Source organism: Prunus mume, linkage group LG5 (genome assembly GCF_029339155.1).
Source record: "Prunus mume cultivar Tortuosa linkage group LG5, ASM2933915v1, whole genome shotgun sequence".
Taxonomy (NCBI): Eukaryota; Viridiplantae; Streptophyta; class Magnoliopsida; order Rosales; family Rosaceae; genus Prunus; species Prunus mume.
The window spans coordinates 2,129,601-2,144,951 of NC_142702.1; the positions used below are offsets into that span (position 1 = coordinate 2,129,601).

A 15,351-nucleotide genomic window follows, 5' to 3' on the forward strand; every position below is an offset into this window, starting at 1 on the left:
CTTGATGAATCACAAGATGTCGCAAATGGCTATTGTTTTAAGATTCTGATGGTTTTCTACTGAACGTTTTTTTGACATTGTGTGGGTTGAAGACACTATCAACACTTCAAAAAGAGATCAAGAAAGTACTTGATCTCCATGAATTATGTATTGACAAGATGAGAGGTCAAGGATATGATGGTGCTAGTAATATGCGGGGTGCATGGAATGGGCTACAAGCATTATTTCTTAGAGATTGCCCATATGCATATTATTAATTGCTCATCAACTCAGTTAGCATTAGTTTCAGCATCAAAAGAAGTAGCTACAATTTGGTTATTCTTTTCATCATTGCAATTGATGTCATTAGGGCTTCTCCAAAACGTCATACAAGTTACAAGTTGCTCAATCAAACTGGTAGAGGAGCTAATCAAATTGGTAGAGCTACTCGGTGGAGTTCACGATTCTGTTTGTGACTTAATAGAAATGTATGATGCAGTTTGTACGGTTCTTGAGAATATAAAAGAGGATGGATCCACAGGTTACGTGGGGAAGCTACTGGTGGATACAAGATTAGGCAATTCTTTGTATTCATCTTGCATCTATTGAAAGAAATTATGGGACTCACAGATATCCTTTTTACAACATAAGTCTCAAGACATCGTGAATGCTATGAACCTAGTTGGTACAACAAAAGATGTCCTTGGAAAATTGAGATTAAATGGTTGGGAAACATTTGTTTTGCAAGAAACATGACATTGACATGCCTGATATGAATGCTCAATATAAAGTGGGAACAGGTCGTTCTTGTCAACAAAAGGACAATATTACGCATCATTACCACTTTGTGATGCTCAATTGGCAGAGTTGAACAGTAGGTTCTGAAGGGGCAATGGAACTTCTTATTCTTAGACTTTGGACTAGTGATTCTTTTAAATCTGATAAAACAGCCTTGCTATCCTCAGGATTTCACTCCAAAAGAGCTTTTCACTCCTCTGAATTATGTCGGGGATTAGTTGAAACAAGGTCAAAAAGAATCAGGTTGAGATTGAACGAGCTTTTTCAGCTACCAACAAGATGGAGAATGATTTTCTAGCAATTCTATGGTTGTCTACATTGAAAAAGAACTTGCTGACAATATCAATTCAGATGTAATAACAAAAGATTTCAATTCTCTCGATCGCAGGGCACAAAATAATACACTTTTAATTAGTTGATTTAATGCATACTTGGTTTATACTTTTATTTGATTTAATGCTATTAGCCAATTTCAACAAATTCGCATTCATATACCCTTCCACATATGTATGACCATACTTGCAAAATATTAACCCCTTTCCAAGAGTCACTTTAAGATACCTCAAGATGCGCATCACAGCACCCATATGATCTTCACTAGGAGAATGCATAAACTGACTCACTACACTCACTGCATATGCAATATCAGGAACGTGTATGAGATAAATAAATCAATTTCCCCACAAATCGTTGATAACGCTCTTTATATGTAGGGACTTGATTCAGGATACAACCCCTAACTTATGATTCTGTTCACTAGGGGTATCAATTGGTTTACAATCTAACATTCCAGTCTCTGCAAGTAAATCCAAAATATATTTTCTTTGAGATAGAAAGATACCATGTTTAGATCTGGCAACTTCAATCCCAAGAAAGTACTTCAAATCACCCAATGACTTCATCTCAAACTCGGAAGCCAGATACTTATGAAGATTTTGCATTTCTGCCTGATCATCTCCAAGCATAATCATATCATCAACATAAATAATTAAAGCTGTCAATTTACCTTTATGACACTTTAGAAACAAAGTATGGTCTGAGTTACTCTGCACATACCCAAATTTTTTCATAGATACTGCAAATCTCCCAAACCACGCTCTTGGAGACTGCTTCAATCCATATAAAGACTTCCGCAACTTACACACAACACCCTCCTTAGAGGTTACAAGAATACCATGAGGGAGATTCATGTAAATCTCCTCCTTGAGGTCACCATGTAGAAATGCATTTTTGACATCAAATTGTAATAAGGGCCAGTCGCGGTTAGCGGCCATAGACAATAGTAGACGCACAATATTGAGCTTTGCCACTGGAGCAAAGGTCTCCAAATAATCCACTCCATAGGTCTGAGTATAACCTTTTGCTACCAATCTAGCCTTGTAACGGTCAATGGAACCATCAGCTTTATGCTTCAAAGTAAACACCCATTCTGCATTCAACAGCTTTCTTCCCTCGTGGCAAAGGAACTAAATCCCATGTTTTATTCTTGTTCAAGGCATCCATTTCAACATTCATGGCATTCATCCTATTTTGGGTTAGATAAAGCATCCTGCAGCTTAGTTGGCACACATACACTAGATAATTGACACAAATATGATGCATATGACTTAGACAAACGATGAGTTGACACATAATGCTAATGAGATATTTAGACTTGGCATGTATATAGGAGAATATTGTACTTTAGGTTTCCTACGAGTGGTTCGTGTGGGTAACTGATAAGTTGACACAAATAAATCATTATAAATTACCTCACTTGATTCACTATCACGAGTAGATTGGGGCACTAGCAGGGCATGGGGTATTGCATCGAACTCATCCATACAAGAATCACTGTCATTATTTTAAGATATAGGGCTGACTTGCTTCTGGTCACTTGCACCTACTTCATCTCTTGTGTGACCGGTCATTTCATAAACACCTAGAGCACCTACTTCATCTTTAATCCAGATATTGGAGAGGAGGGAGAGACATAATAGGGCACTTCTTCATGGAAAGTCACGTCCAAAGTAACATGCACTTTCTGGGTAGGTGGAATGATAGCACTTATAACCATTTTTGAGTAGACGAGTAACCAATAAAGACACATCGTAGAGCACAAGGAATCAAGTTTACTTTCCGTTGATAATAGTAGATCATGAACATAAGCAACATACCCAAAAACTTTAGGGGGCAACTTGGAGACTGAGACAGGGGAAACATGGTCACCAAACACATCATGTGGAGTCTTGAAATCAAGAACCCGGCTAGGAGTACGATTAATCAAATAGGCAGCAGTATTTTCTTCATATAAATTCGAGCATGCCCCCGATGATACAGTGAAACCAAATTACAAAAAGTCAACAATAAAATAATCCAAGGGCAACATATTACAACTTGGATTCCTAACTTAGCTAGGAATACATAATCAATTTCAAACCAAACTTCAACAATCTCCACCTTGGTAAGAAATCCACATCAGAGACCTTCATTAGCTTCCATTGCTCCACTGTTATTAAGTTTTCAGACTTGCTTAATATGCACCAATTTTAAGCAATGCTTGAACTTTGATACACCTACTACCTTAGTTAACATATCAGTAGGATTATCTACCGCAATTTTCTTGATACGAATGTCATCTTCAACTATCACTTCTCGAATAAAGTGATATCTCTCATCTATATGTTTGGTAATTGCACGATGTACTGATACGTTGCCAAGTAAATGGCACTCTGACTATCACAATACACATCCAACTTGTGTTGATTAACACCCAAATCTTCTAACAACCCTAACGTCCAGATTGCTTCTAATGGCCTTAGCCATTGCCATATATTCAGCCTCTGTGGTTGATAATGCAACAATTGGTTCTAATATTGATCTCCAACATATAGGACCTTTTGCCATAGTAAACACATACCCTGTCGTGGACCTTCTTTTGTCTAAATCACTAGCAAAATCAGAGTCCACATATCCAATTGAGAACTTTTCAACTCCTTCATAATTATTCTCAAAACAAATTCCTGTCTCCTTTGTTCTATGAAGATATCTCAGTATCCATTTAACAGCCTCCCAATACACATTTTCAAGATTGTGCATAAATCTACTAACAATTCCAACTGCGTGAGAAATATTGGGGCGACTACATACCATAGCATGCATCAACCCCACCAAACTAGAATAAGGAACATCTTTCATCTTGAGTTTTTCTTCCTCAGTTTTAGGGCATAGTTGAGTATTCAATTTAAAATGAGGAGCTAGTGGTGTACTAAATTGTGCAGCAACTTTTCAAGGTACTGTTTCTATGATAAATACACCAACGCCTTCTTCCTATTTCTCGTGATCTCCATCCCTAAAATCTTCATTGCCTCACCAAGATCTTTCATTTCAAAATCTTTATGCATATGAGCTTTTCAGCTTTTTAATCTCAGTGATATCACTAGAAGCTATGATCATATTGTCTATATAAATCAATAAGTATATATATGCGCCTCCTCTTAGTTTCTTGTGGTACACACAATGATCATAATGACTTCTTGTATAGACTTGATATTTCATAAACTTACCGAATCTCAAGTACCACTGCCTGGGTGATTGTTTCAATCCATATAGCAACTTGTTGAGCTTGTAGACTAAACTATCTTTTCCTTTTTCTTCATACCCTTCAGGTTGTCTTATGTAAATTGCTTCAGACAAATTTCCATGTAGAACGCAGTTTTTACATATAGTTGTACTAACTCAAGATCAAACTGTGCTACTAAAGCAAGCAAAATTTGAATGGAGGAGTGTTTCACCACATGGGAAAATATTTCATTATAATCGATTCCTTCTTTTTGAGCATATCCTTTAGCCACTGGCCTGGCTTTAAACAGCACCACACTCACATCATTGACTCCCTCCTTCATTGCATATATCCATTTGCATTCAATAGTTTTTCTTCTCTTAGAGCACTTCCACCCCTATGGGCAAAGGCAAGGCAAGGGCTTCCACTATTCATGTAAATAGTGGAAGCTCTTGCAATTTTGTTTCCACCCCTATGGGCAAGGGCAATGGCAATTACTATTTACTTTAATTTATTTTCTATGCTTTATACTTAAATGATTAATTTTGATAAAATTTGCGGATAAGATTTCGGTTGTCACGTGTCACTATTTATTATAAAATTCTCATATCAAATTTCAGATAAAATTTTCAAACAAGATTTTCGGTTGCCACGTTTCCATATTTATTATAAAATCCACATCTCAAATTTTAGATAAAATTATTGGACAAGATTTTTCAGTTGTCACATGTCCATATTTATTGTAAAATTCACATCTCACTCATTATACAATTGAAATACCTACTCACTCATCATACAATTGAAATAGTCCCGGTCCTCATAGTCCAACACAATCGAGTATAGGGACGACTCAATATTGGAGGAGGCGGTTCTACCGGATCACGATGTGGGGAAGTATTTTCTTCGGAGGATGTAATAGTGCCATTATTTCAACACACCATTCGGGTATTGTTCACTTGAGGAGCCATTTGTAATGGTTTTCCTTTTTTTTTTTTGCCTTGAATAATCTATTAAAAAAATGAAATTGGAATGCAAGAAAATATAAATAATAAAAAAACATTAAATTGAATAAAACGGCAAATTTTTTTACCTCGTCGCTAAGGACCACTTCAACCATTTGTAACGATAGAGGCCATTTTGTATCAAACTAGGAAACAAGAAAAAATACCTAATTACACACATATAGAGATGATGAAGATAGTGAAAAATTTATGTGGTCTGTGCAATGTATAAAGTGTAAAAATTGTAGTAAATCATTATATATAAATTATTATGGTGTGTATTTTTTTTTGGTTGATTAGATTCTCCTAAGCCAAGTTTTTCTTACAATTTTCGTGGTTTTTATTCAATTTTTATCCATATCTAATATCTCGATATTTCCATCGAAATTTCCATGTTTTTGGCTATGATATTTCCGATATCACGATATTTTAGACCATGATACTATGCTATACTTTAAGAAAGAATTAAGAACAAAACAATGAACAAAGAACAAGGAACACGAACAATTTAAGGGTTCCTCAATATAGGAGTACCTCCTTGAGCAATGAAACCTTTTATTAAACCCAATGAAAGAGAACTAACAAACTCTCAATAGCTCTAAGATCATAAACATATGCCTCACTCTCCAATATTAGACTGCTCCTAAGATCATTTATTTATACTAGATTGATGACAACCAAATCCTACTATAGTATAGGAAACCAAAAACTAAACTAAGTTAGAATCCGACCAACTTGGAAGCTTGCATCCAAACCTCCCAAACATATTACAACTTGGATATCCCAGCTAGGAATACATATCGTATGAATACCAAACTTCGACAAGTTGTTCAGAATATGGTGAGGAAGCTGAAAAAATAGGGGTCGCCTTGTAATGCCGATACCATTTGTCCAAGTCACATTAGTCAAGCACATTGCCGCTTGATTGTGTGTGAAGTATTTTGGTAGGTAGCAAAATATTTTATTTTCTTGTATTTGGTATAATATCGTAACTCTTCAAGCATTCTATGTTTCCTTTTTCTTCCGTAACGAAAATGCTCATCAATGCTACCTACAAAGTGACTAGAAATCGGTGGAAAGCTAGTTCACTTGATGAAAAAAGGTAAGCATGTTTGCCAAATATAATGGAGGAAGCAAAAAACACAAAGGGGATTTGAACCCCTCTCATTGCCTTGCGTGTTGCCCTTGCTATTGTGTTGCTTGCTTGGTGCTTGTATAATATTAATATTGGGTGTTTGTTGCCTACCTACCCAAGTACTAGCCGCAAAGTGGTTTCTTTAATTTCGCAAAGGGCTGTAGTTCAAGGGATCTCCCTTAAGATTATTTAATGCACATTGTACTAGGTTGGATTCCTCCCCTTAAGTATCCTTTGTATAAAAAAAAACCTTTCATCTTCATCAATGTTGAGCTGGCAGGATCCAGTTCAGTCGCATTCAATTCCACGTGTCAGGGATAATACCGAATTTGGACTTATCGTATGTCCAGTGCACTACACGCAATCCTTTTCTCCCAAAAGAGAAGCGACACCATTATTACAGGAATCTCCACGCAAGCGTTATTATCCACTTCAAAAAACCAAATACAGAAACAAAATAAAAAATCTCCCGCCATCCCCAAAACATTTGTAAACCCTCAAAAACCAGGAATCTCATCGAATTTTGATCCGGGTTGAAGATTTGGATCGGGAAAATGGAGCTGACGGTAGTAGATCTGAGTTTGTACTTGGGATCGAAGGGAGAAGTGGAGGAGTTGTGCGGCGAGGTGAGCCGGAGTCTGAGAGAAACAGGTGCTCTGTTGGTCAAGGACCCCAGATATACGGCCGAGGACAACGATCGCTTCCTCGATATGATGGAGAGATACTTCGATAGACCGCCGGAGTTCAAGCGACTCCAGGAGAGGCCCCAATTGCATTACCAGGTGGGTTCTGTTTGGTTCCCGAGAAAATGAAAAACTGTTGCCTAGATATCAGAAAAATGAAAAATTGAATTTCGTTATAAAAAAAAAATTGAAAATTGAAGCCCAATTCTTTGATTACTGATTGGTGGCTTATCTTGATTTTAATTGTCTATTTCTTTTGATTTGTGGTGGGAATTGGATTGTTGTTGTTCAAAACTTGAAGTGGGGATAAGATTACAGGTTGGGGTGACACCAGAGGGTGTGGAAGTGCCAAGAAGCCTTGTTGATGAAGAAATGCAGGAGAAATTGAAAGAACTGCCCAAAGAGTTCCAGCCATCCATTCCCAAGGGGGCAGATCGCAAATGGCGATACATGTGGAGAGTGGGTCCTCGACCCTCAGAAACCCGCTTTCAGGTCTCACTCTTTGTTTTCCTTTAGATATTCACTTTGCACTCGTCTGTATTGACTGTTTTAATTAAATGCTAATTATTCTACTTGCCATGATGATGATGATTATGTTATTCTTGTTTTCTAGGAACTTAATGCAGAGCCGGTCGTACCCGAGGGGTTTCCTGAATGGAAAGATACCATGGATTCATGGGGTTACAAGATGATATCCGCAATAGAGGTGAGCCCTTAATTTGATTTTTCAGCTTGCTCATTCCACTTGCTTGTTTTGCGTATTATCTAATATTCTTCATGTTTATGCCTCTCTTTCTTTTCAGGCTGTTGCCGAAATGGCTGCCATTGGGTTTGGCTTGCCAAAGGATGCATTCACATCACTTATGAAGCAGGTGACCAATGATTGCCAAGTGAAACTTACATTCATGTCTCTATGACTTTCTGCCACTAGTGGTGGGGCAGCGGTATTGAAATCAAATAATGGAATCATGATTACTGGTTGCCTACTCTGACAGTAGTTACCTGCATCCATCAGTTTCCATTCCATCTTCTATATCCATCACTTTTCTTATCTTTAGCCACTGTGACCACCTGTGTCCCCAAATTTGTGTGGCATTCTGTTGAATGCCTTTTGTATTGCTCCATAATGCCACTATTATTTTTATCTTATTACACTTCTCTATTTTGTCTTTTTTTCTTACAAAGATGAATTTGGAGTGGGCATATTCTTCAACCACTTTATAGTCTTATTAAATACATTGGCTTGTGATCGGATATAGAGCATGTATTTTGTCTCCATGCTGCATTTTCGACAATCACCAACTTCTGAATTGAGTATCTAGAATCTCTTCCTTTCCATTTGCCAATTTCCTGGCTAAGTTCATGCGATATATGCTAAGTACCCTTTCTTTGTGAACCCAGGGACCACACCTTCTAGCTCCAACAGGAAGTGACCTTCAGCGTTACGGCCAGGAGGGTACTGTGTTTGCAGGATATCACTACGACCTGAACTTTCTTACCATTCATGGCAGAAGTAGATTTCCTGGTCTGAATATCTGGCTAAGAAATGGGCAAAAAGTTGAAGTGAAGGTTCCTGTAGGATGTCTTCTCATTCATGCTGGGAAGCAGGTAAGAGTATTTTTGACCATTGTGCTTAGTAGTTTTCCAATAGTTTACAAGCTAGTTGACCCCCTGGATATGGTGGCTTTTATGGGAAATCAATTTGGATTTCGGTTGCATCAATTAAATAACACATTATACAATATAAAATTTAAACTTATATTTTAACTATAGCAATAATGTCATGTGCAAGATCTATCTGATTATACTTCAAAATGGACAGGGAGAGGGGTAGGGCTTTTCAATTAGTAGTACAGATAGGGTTTATGCACATCTTTTGGTCAAAAAATAAAATACAACACATGCGAAACATTTGATTAGTTGTGTTGTGCTTAGTGTAACAACCACAACCCAACCCCACCACCCCACTACAAAGAAAAGAAATATTAGCGTGTTTATTTTTAATTCAAGTTCCCTCTTTGATTGGAATGGCTGTTTTTAGGTTGGTTGGCTATGACATGTGTTGTATTTTAAATCTTTAAGCTAATTGTATTCCATTCACACAAATTTTCATTGTGCAGATAGAGTGGTTGACTGCAGGAGATTGCATAGCTGGAATGCATGAAGTTGTTGTAACAAACAGGACAGTTGACGCTATCAAACTAGCAACGGAGCAACATCGCTTACTTTGGAGAGTATCTTCTACAGTGAGTGAAGCTAGTCATATTGTAGTCATTGTTACTGTTTCGTTTTTCTGCTTTTAGCTGGCATTTTAAAAGAGATTTATATAAATAAGATTTCTCGATGCATAATATACTTATATGTGACATTTCTCGTGATGTAGTTGTTTGCGCACATAGCATCTGATGCTGTGTTAAAGCCCTTAGGTCGCTTTGCAGAATCCTCGCTTGCCAGTAAATATCCTGGCGATTTATGCAGGAGAGTTTGTTGAACAGGAGCTTGCAGTAATCAATCTCAAAGGAAACAAAGGAGAACTTTGATAACCTGTAATATGTGAAAATCATAACTTGTTATGTCAATGATATGAAAAGCATTTGAAGAGGCCCTTGGGAATGAGATGAGTTGTAATAAAGAAGGTTGGGATCGATGATTATTAACTGTGGCCGCACACATAAGGAAAGATTGGAGAATTATATTGTCTCATTTACTGACTTTCTGTTCTTCCTCCAGCAAGAAAATTTCTACAATTTCTTTGGATTCCCAAATCGAATATATATCTCTGATTTGTTAGTTATGCTTAACTATTTTTTTTTGGGTACATTGTGCTCTCATATTTTGATTTTCACCAAAAGTTGTCAAATGTGTCGAAAGCAATTTCCTCGAGAATCATGATTCAATTGAACACGGAAATATCTTCTCGAAAACTTCAAATGTTGTGAACTTATGATCATGACGCAAGTTTGGATTTGCTCCTAACTGATTTTGTATTCTGAGTTGCTATAGTGTAGCATCAATTTCATTTTCGTCCTTCTAGTTTAACACTTCATAATCGAATATACTTTTCTTAGCAATTTCAGATTGGTCTAAATCACATAATTTCAAATACTAACTTGGAGCTAATTATCCGATATTAATATTTTGGATGGTCACACTTTGGATCTTGTAACTGAAGCGCATTGTTTTTGGCCTCTACATAGACAAACAATGAGAACGTAGGTGCCTTCGATTCATTTTAACTGAGCTTCTTTGCTAATGCATTTGGAAAATGCAAAGAGTCATGAAATTTGAGTTTCTGCTTCACCAGCACACCAACTGTACTTTTGGCTGGTTTTTATGCACATATCATCACTGGCAGAGCTGGCGACAATGGCATCATATAGGTGTGACCTTTGGGTAGGATGTACCTGCATGATGGCATGACCCTCATCAGAATGTCCTACATATTCGAATTCGGGACGTCTTCTCTGTAATTAATCTCAGCTCAAATTAATTAAGATGAGGCTAATTACTACGACTCTTCCAGTTTTGGGGGTTATGTTAGTTTTGACGGTTTGGTGGACCAAGGGGAGGGCACCATGTGCGCAAGCACCTTCTTCTCATCTATTGTTCAGCTAATACCTTGCAGAGCAGCAGTTGTTCCTTTTAGCCCCATCCCACCAAGTGAGACTTGCTGCAATGCCCTCAAAGCTCTTGGCCAGCCTTGCCTATGTGTGTTTGTCAATGGCCCTTCGATTTCTGGCGTCGATCGTACCATGGCAATGCAGCTCCCAGAGAAGTGCACTATCAACTTTGAACTATGTACTCTCTAGCTCCCATCTGTTACTCAACACAGTAGTGCTAGAAAAAAAATGGTTCCTGAAGCAATATTTTTCACCCATTTGAACTAATATATTATATTAATAACTAAGTATGTATTATTTACTTGATTGAAAAAAAAAATACAAATTTATAAATAAACCCAATCCTAGACATGTATTTATAAAAAAACCCAAACACTATTTAAACATAGAAACACACCCAAAATCAACCACAAAATCAATAATTGTATATTTTTTGGGTGTGTTTATAAATGGGTTTTGAGTGTGTGTAATGATGAGTTTTGAGTGTGTTTATAAAGTGTTTTGGGTGTTGAGTTTTTTTATAATTCAGCCATCATTTTGGGTGTTTTAGTGAAATTCCCAAAAAAAAAAAAAAGGATTCCGCATTGGCGGGCTTACAAAATGGGTTACAAAATTGACACCAGTCTCCGCCAACATTGGCAGGCTCGACTAAAATGGTTCTGCATCCAAATTGGAATTCAGCTGAAAATTCAGCTTTCTTATTAATTTAATATGTAACTATCCAAGGGTTACACGTGAGTGATGTTCCTCTTGCAAAATTTATGTAGTGACAAGAAAAATGCTCACGTTATTATAAATCTGGACCGCATGTTCTCTCAGAGTCAAACAGATCAACAGTCTTAATTATTTATTGACAACTCGACAAGGTTTGCTGCTCACACTGGTCAACTAAATCTATAGTCTTAATTGAACATGATTGAACATGATGTAATAGCCTACGCATTAACGACATTATCTATCCTAACAAATCAGAATTCAGTGGCTTTTGTCCATACTAATACAAGTCTCCAGTGATCAATCAGTGCTCTGCGCTGAATCTATTTGCTCAAACTTGTTGGAAGCCATGAGCACCATGACTGATTTCCAGTACTACTTCATCTGCTTGATCCTCTGCTTCCTCTCCACCATCTTGATCAAATCCTTCTTCAACAAACCCACCAAGCAAACCACCACTCTCTGCCTCCCTCCTAGTCCACCGGCTTTGCCGGTCATCGGTCACCTTCACCTCCTCTCCTCCTCCTTGTCCAAGTCCTTGCACAACCTCTCCACCAAGTATGGTCCTCTCCTCCTAGTCCGGTTCGGCGCTTCTCGGATGCTAGTGGTTTCGTCAGCCTCCATGGCTACTGAAATCTTCAAAACTCACGATCTCACTTTTGCTTCTCGTCCCTCATTTGCTTTTGCTGACGAGTTGCCGTACGGAAACTTGGGATTCTTTGCCACCCCATATGGTGACTATTGGAGGTTCATGAAGAAGCTTTGCATGACAGAACTGCTCTCACCCAAGCAAATAGAAAGGTCACGCGCCATTCGACATGCAGAGGTTGCAAAGTTTTTGAGGAAAATGTTGGAGAGTGCTACGAGGAAAGAGATGGTTGATGTGGGTGCGGAGCTGATGAGGCTTACAAACAACAGTATATGCAGGCATGCTCTAAAATTAATTTGATATGATCTTTGAAATTTTCTCCAATATTTCTCTTTTTAACAAGTACCTGTTTAATAGCAGGATGGCTATGAGCACTAGTTGTTCAGAGAATGGTGAGGAAGCTGAAAAAATCAGGGAGTTGGTAAAAGAATCATTTGAGTTGGCTGCAAAGGTTTGTTTTGGGGATGTGTTGGGCCCACTGAAGAGGTTGGGTTTCTGGGTTTATGGGAAGCAGCTCATGGATGTGACCATGGGGTATGATAAACTTTTAGAGGGGATGCTGAAGCAGCATGAAGAGAGAGCAGAGAGAGAGGGTTGGGATAGAGAAGATAAAGATCTGATGGATATACTATTGAAGGCCTATCAAGATGAAAAGCTGAGGTCAAGATTTCCAGAACTCATGTGAAGGCTTTCTTGCTTGTAAGTGATTTCAATCCTTTCCATTTTCAAACCACATCTTGTTTCTGATCAATTCATAATTTACTATTATGTTAGGATCTTTTCATCGGAGGTACTGCTACCACAGCAGAGGCCATGCAATGGGCAGTAGCTGAGCTCATCAACCATCCCAACATATTCAACAAGCTCAGGGTGGAGATAAAATCGGTTGTTGGTAGTAGACTAGTTGAGGAATCGGATGTTGGAAACCTCCCCTACTTGCAGGCAGTGACAAAAGAAACACTAAGATTACACCCACCAGTGCCTTTGTCAACAAGAGAGAGCCGCCAAGCTTGTAAAATAAAAGAGTTTGATATACCAGAAAAGACTGCAGTAGCAATCAACCAGTATGCTATAATGAGAGATCCAGAGTTATGGGACAATCCAGATGACTTTAGGCCAGAGAGGTTTTTGTCTCCTGAAGAGAAACCAGATGGGGAAATGAATCAGAAAGAGACTAGAGGACAGAATTTTCAATATGTTCCATTTGGATCGGGAAGGAGAAGGTGTCCTGGCTCGAATTTGGCAACCATCTTGTTGAATACTTCAATTGCTGCCATGGTTCAATGCTTTGATTGGAAAGTTGGAGATGGAAATGAGGGTAAGGTTAATATGCAAGTTGGCGCAGGCATGTCTTTGCCCATGGCTCACCCACTTATACTTTTACCTGTTGATCACTTCAACCCATTTGCTTCTTCAACATAGTTCTATGTAAACTTGCATGTGGGTTATGCAAAACAAACTTGTGAGAAGAATAAAGGCAAGCTATGTGGGTATTTGTGTTACTCAGTACAAGATAACGAAATTTGATCATAGACTTCTTACATGCCACTCCATGTTTAGTATGCCATTGCGAAAAGTATACGAAGTATAATGTGTTCTTATAAATGATTTCTCTAAAAGGTAACTCTGGATCCTAGCATAAGTGGTTTTATTTTCAAGAAATTGAGATACAATTGGAGGGCAAAATTCTTAATTTCTCCAGACAGAATTAACTGGAATTATCATCAAATAGACTCAGGTTGTACAATTGAATTTTTGACATTGCATCATTGCATTACAACAATCAGGGTTTAGGGTTGAACAGCCTCCAGGATGTCCAGGGTAAACGTACAAGTTGAATGGATCTTATCTTTCATTACAATTGACATGTAAATTGTACAACCTCAAGGTTGAACAGCCTCCACAAGTTTCTCATATACTTGCCTAGCAGAGAAATCCTCCACCTGCAATAATCACCAAATGATAATGAAGAAGGCCAAGCAAGATCAGCTTAAGCAGTTTCTGAGTTAAATTGGCATCATAACTTATACATAATTCAGGGGTCTATTGCATACATAGCTTCTATCAGGATGCTGCCCAAGTGAGGTTCCCTAAATGAATTGTAGTTGCGCTTATTTTATAAGCAGTCGAAAAAATTAGATAAGAAAGAAATACCATGTCTTGTTTTTATCTATGTAGCCAAAGTAGAAATGTTTGTGCAACAATACAGTAAATCGGGGAATAGTGCATGGCAGCAAAATTATTGTATACAATGCTCTGAATTTTTTTAATAACAAAAATGATATTGTTCTCCTTAACATAGGCACATTTGAAACAGAGTATGATACACCCAAGCTGCCACCAACACCCGCACCCATGAGAGAGAGAGAGAGAGAGAGAGAGAGAGAGAGTAAAACTTGTTTAACTCACCACAAGGAGTTTCGAGTTATTATTCCACCCTCTCTGAAGAGTCATCTGGCTTAGTCTCAGACCTAACACCGGTGTAAAAAGCATTAAACTCTATCACATAAATTTTGAAAAAATATGAAATATGATGATACTATCACATAAATTTTGAAAAAATCATTAAACTCTATCTTGATTGAAGAACATAATGCACTGACAGGACAATATCGAGGAAGAACATAAGTATGAAAAGGTGTAGAAACAAAATAGTTTCACAGAAACTGTCAGACAAACTGAGGTACAAGAAACCGAAGGCAGGTGATCAGCCACTGTTAAACAGTGAGTGTCATCCAGTTCTTGTTTTCTTCTTCTTACAAACTGTATAAGATATCATACTTTCATTAGAAGAAGAAAGAAGAACCTTTTCAATACAACTTTTCCAGCCTCAGCAATGTTAAGCCTTGCAAGATGTTTGCTCTTGTCCAACACATAAGCTTTGTCAGTCTTCCTTTTGGGCATTTTCTGCAACTGGTCTTATACAACACACACTTCAGTATAATATAAACTGCTTGCCACAAGTATTATTCAACAAACTCTCTTTTAACAACCATTATGAAAAATCCAACACCAATTTCTTTTTTGGAACATATTAATTTCTACTCAAACAATAACCCAACTACAATCAAAAGAGAGAGAGAGAGAGAACCAGTTATGAGGAGGTGAGATCCACAGTGCTTGCAGTAGTAGACGAAGAGATCAGAGTCAGGTCCATCTGGAGCTGCCATCCTCGCTTGAGTACGTGTGTTCTCTTCAGGATCACTAATTGAATTGAGTTGAAGAGTTGGA

At 37.8% G+C, this 15,351-nt stretch overlaps 1 protein-coding gene and 2 pseudogenes across 2 annotated transcripts; all 3 read left to right on the plus strand.

Annotated features, from left to right (window-relative positions):
* The first annotated feature begins 6,876 nt into the window (after positions 1 to 6,876).
* Positions 6,877 to 9,848, plus strand: LOC103330528 (uncharacterized; annotated as a pseudogene). Its single transcript, XR_016127287.1, has 7 exons — positions 6,877 to 7,236; positions 7,456 to 7,629; positions 7,751 to 7,843; positions 7,941 to 8,009; positions 8,539 to 8,745; positions 9,258 to 9,383; positions 9,521 to 9,848. The product of XR_016127287.1 is annotated as an uncharacterized LOC103330528 (transcript).
* A 635-nt stretch (positions 9,849 to 10,483) lies between these two features.
* Positions 10,484 to 11,070, plus strand: LOC148916615 (non-specific lipid-transfer protein 2-like; annotated as a pseudogene).
* Positions 11,071 to 11,732: 662 nt separating this feature from the next.
* LOC103330529 (cytochrome P450 705A22) lies at positions 11,733 to 13,725 on the plus strand. The gene is given in 4 exon segments (XM_008233123.3): positions 11,733 to 12,398; positions 12,481 to 12,773; positions 12,776 to 12,819; positions 12,895 to 13,725. Coding segments are annotated over 4 exon segments (1,563 nt in total). The 5' UTR covers positions 11,733 to 11,820; the 3' UTR covers positions 13,543 to 13,725.
* Positions 13,726 to 15,351: the final 1,626 nt, after the last annotated feature.